General features: G+C 48.0%; 1 protein-coding gene across 1 annotated transcript; it reads right to left on the bottom strand.

Moving 5' to 3' along the window:
- BHLHA15 (basic helix-loop-helix family, member a15) lies at positions 1 to 531 on the bottom strand. Its single transcript, XM_009319998.1, has one exon. The coding sequence runs from the start codon at positions 499 to 501 to the stop codon at positions 1 to 3; it is 501 nt and encodes a 166-aa protein (XP_009318273.1). The 5' UTR covers positions 502 to 531.
- Between the last annotated feature and the right edge of the window lie 2,527 nt (positions 532 to 3,058).

Below are 3,058 nucleotides of genomic sequence, written 5' to 3'. Positions count from 1 at the left end.
TTATGTGGAGTATTTTTGTAGATGTTCCTCATGATCATCATCCCCATGTTGTTGTTGATAATGCCGGTACAATTTGGACACCCAGGCTCCCCCCATCCCTTCTGCTGCTGGAAAGTGTCCGTTGGACATACTGAGTATAATGGAGGTCAAGGACTTAATGTAATTTTTGGCCAGTGTGAGAGTCTCTATTTTGGAAAGTTTATTCTCAGCTCTCACATGAGGGATCACCTCCCGCAAAGCCTGGAACGCATTGTTGAGCTTGTGCATTCTCTGCCTCTCCCGCTCATTGCTTTCCAGTCTCCTCAAATGTCTGTCCTTATTGCTCCAAGGATGCTTGGCTCTGGCTGTAGTGATCTTGCTGCTCTCCTTCTTTCCCCCATTCCTCCTTTCTTTGTGTTGCAAACATTTCACCAGTTCTTTTTTTCTCATTGCTGACTCCTCAGAAAATGCTTCTTTGTCAACAGTATGCCTTTGCTTCTTTCCTTTGGTTTTGGTCTTCATGTTTTGGTAGATGTACTGGTATTAAGCATCAACATGCTGTAAAAACATGACACCAATATCTTTAACTTTTGCACAGTTCCATGCTGAACAAATGATCTGATGCAGGTTTGTTTGATATGTTTGCTTACTTGTTCGCTACTGGAAAACCATCATTGGCTCTCTTAATTTAGTGATGTCATTTTAGAAATTGTGAATGTTATTAGTCAAGATGACCTGTGCAGAAGAACAGAGGAGAAAATCTGGTTTTAGAGAACAACAGATCCTCCTTCAGCTGGAAGGAAGAGGTTACAGAAGGAGCCAAGTGAATGGAACCACTGAAACAAAGATACAGTGAATCACCTACTGGTGTCCTCACGTACGGGAAGCCAAGTGAAAAATAGACACCTCTCTACTTTCTTATAAGTAGGCCTCAAACTGGAGAGATTTCTCCTCTCTCACTGCACGTAAGAAAATGGTCTCCAAGCCGATTCAGTCTTCCCGTGGGAAGAGTGAACCACAACTCAAAAAATATCAGGAGTACAATGGTCAGTCAGGTTTGATAACACGTTGCCTCTGTTTTTTGATCTCACATGCTTCCGTTTTCTCCCAGCTCTAGTTACCACAAGGTGTAATAAAGCCATACACTGCTTCATTGTATGTATGCAGGCTTATGTGCAGGGTGTTAGACAGAACCCTCAGGCTCTTACTCGGAAAGTAATTTCTCCTTGAACTCCTGGTAATTGCTTTTTGTAGGACTAGGTTTCCACTGTATTTATGAGCAGTCCACTAGAGGGAAACATGACATGCTAATTCATATAGGGGCTCAGAAACTCCTAGCCAGCAACATGTTTTCACCCACAGCATCTCTGCATTCTGGGCTAGTCCCCACCACACACACAAAAAAGCACTTCCCTCTTCCAACAATCATCAAATAATGGTGGGGCTTAATTGCAGTTTCTGCCCCAGTTCAACAGCAGCAGAGCAGTATTTATTCTCCAGGTTGTCCAAAAAGACACAGCAATGTTCCTTCCTCACATGTTAGCAAGGCAGATGACAGCATTGAAATTTTACCCTCCCTCAGCCCAGATTCTGTGCCAACACTACATCTGAAGACCGCAGCCCCACAGCAACCCTGCCTCTAACACCAATGATCAATGTTACTGAGACTCTATTTCCAAAATGCCTCCTTCCACTTTCTTCCAGCTCATGTAGTCATAGAAAGGTTTGGTCTTAAAAAAATATATTTTTATGCTGATGCTATTACGTAGGAGCAGTTAGACAGTTGGTGATCCACTAAAAAAAAACCCACTAGCCACAGGTGCTTGACTGTCCCAGTATAGGACACCAACCTTCACTGGAGCAGGTGGTGAGCGGTTCCCGGGTGTGCTGCAGTAAATACCACTTCCTCTCTCATTTTTTTAGAGACATCTTCAGCTGCTCAGCATTTACAGTGACTCAGTTCTCTGCCTATGAGGGCATCCTGGCCATCCCCAGGTTCCTTCCTACCAGGGAAGCAACTTTGCCAGAAAGGACAGGAATTCACAAAGTGGTTTGGTTAGGGTAGCACCCAGGTGACAAATGCTGAGAGAAAGACAGCACTGAACAGCTTGTGTTATGGGAGCCTAGGAGAAATTCTGGAGACACACGGGTATCTTAAGCAAGAAAATAGGACTAAAGCCAAGCACTGGGTTTATTCTGGACTCTTAGTCTAACTCATTTGGCAGAAAAGGCATAACTGCAGAACAGAAAAGTAAAGGCAGGCACAAAGACCACCAGTCAACTTCCCCCCTCTAGCGCAAAAAGCACTGTTGGGGAGAGCAAAGAAATGAGCAGCTGCTGTTTGAAAGGAAAACAGCCTGCAGGACTTGGTGAAGAGGAGGTTCGTGGAGGCAGCCAGCAGAGAAAGCTGGAAGAAAATCCAAGAGAAAGGAAGCTTCAGCAAACTGTGGGAGCAAAGTAGTCTTTAAAACGGCAGGCTGAGGGAAAGCAAGTGGGATGACGTGGGATAAGGGTGCTTAGCTGGCTGAGGTTTGCTTTCAGACTGCTGCACGCTGCTGTAACCCTGAGAAACTACCTCATGGAGCCACAGCCAGGCTGCCGGGACCCCCAGGGAGACAGCATGAGTGTGTGCAAGGAGGAAATGGAGATGGAGAGGGATCAGGAGAAACAGACTGGGGTCATCAAGAGAAACCAAAGAGAGAGAGCAGCCGAATACCAGTGAATTTTCCACCCTCTGCACCTGTCCATCAGGGCTGGTGTCCCTCCTCTGTGACTTACCGCTGCCACCAGCTGTGGAGAAGGTGCCTAGGGCCCAAGAGGTGACATAGCAGAGACCTGTGGGAAGCCAGGAGCAGCAGGAGGGTCTGTGGGTGCAGCAGGGGCCCTGCCTGTCCTCTGGGCTGGGCCAGAGCCTGTCAGCAGGAGCCCGTGCGGGAACCGGGACCTGCCTCACGCCGAGGTGAGCCCCAGGAACGAGGTGGGGAAGTGCTGACAGGAGGACCCCAGGCTGGCACTGCTGCCCCGCCCACGGCCCGGACAGCGGCCGGGCCCTGAGCCCCACCAGGCAGACTCGGCCCCA

This window comes from Pygoscelis adeliae, unplaced genomic scaffold, assembly GCF_000699105.1.
Source record: "Pygoscelis adeliae isolate BGI_AS28 unplaced genomic scaffold, ASM69910v1 Scaffold242, whole genome shotgun sequence".
Classification (NCBI taxonomy): Eukaryota; Metazoa; Chordata; class Aves; order Sphenisciformes; family Spheniscidae; genus Pygoscelis; species Pygoscelis adeliae.
This window is presented reverse-complemented; position numbering and strand designations above follow the sequence as displayed.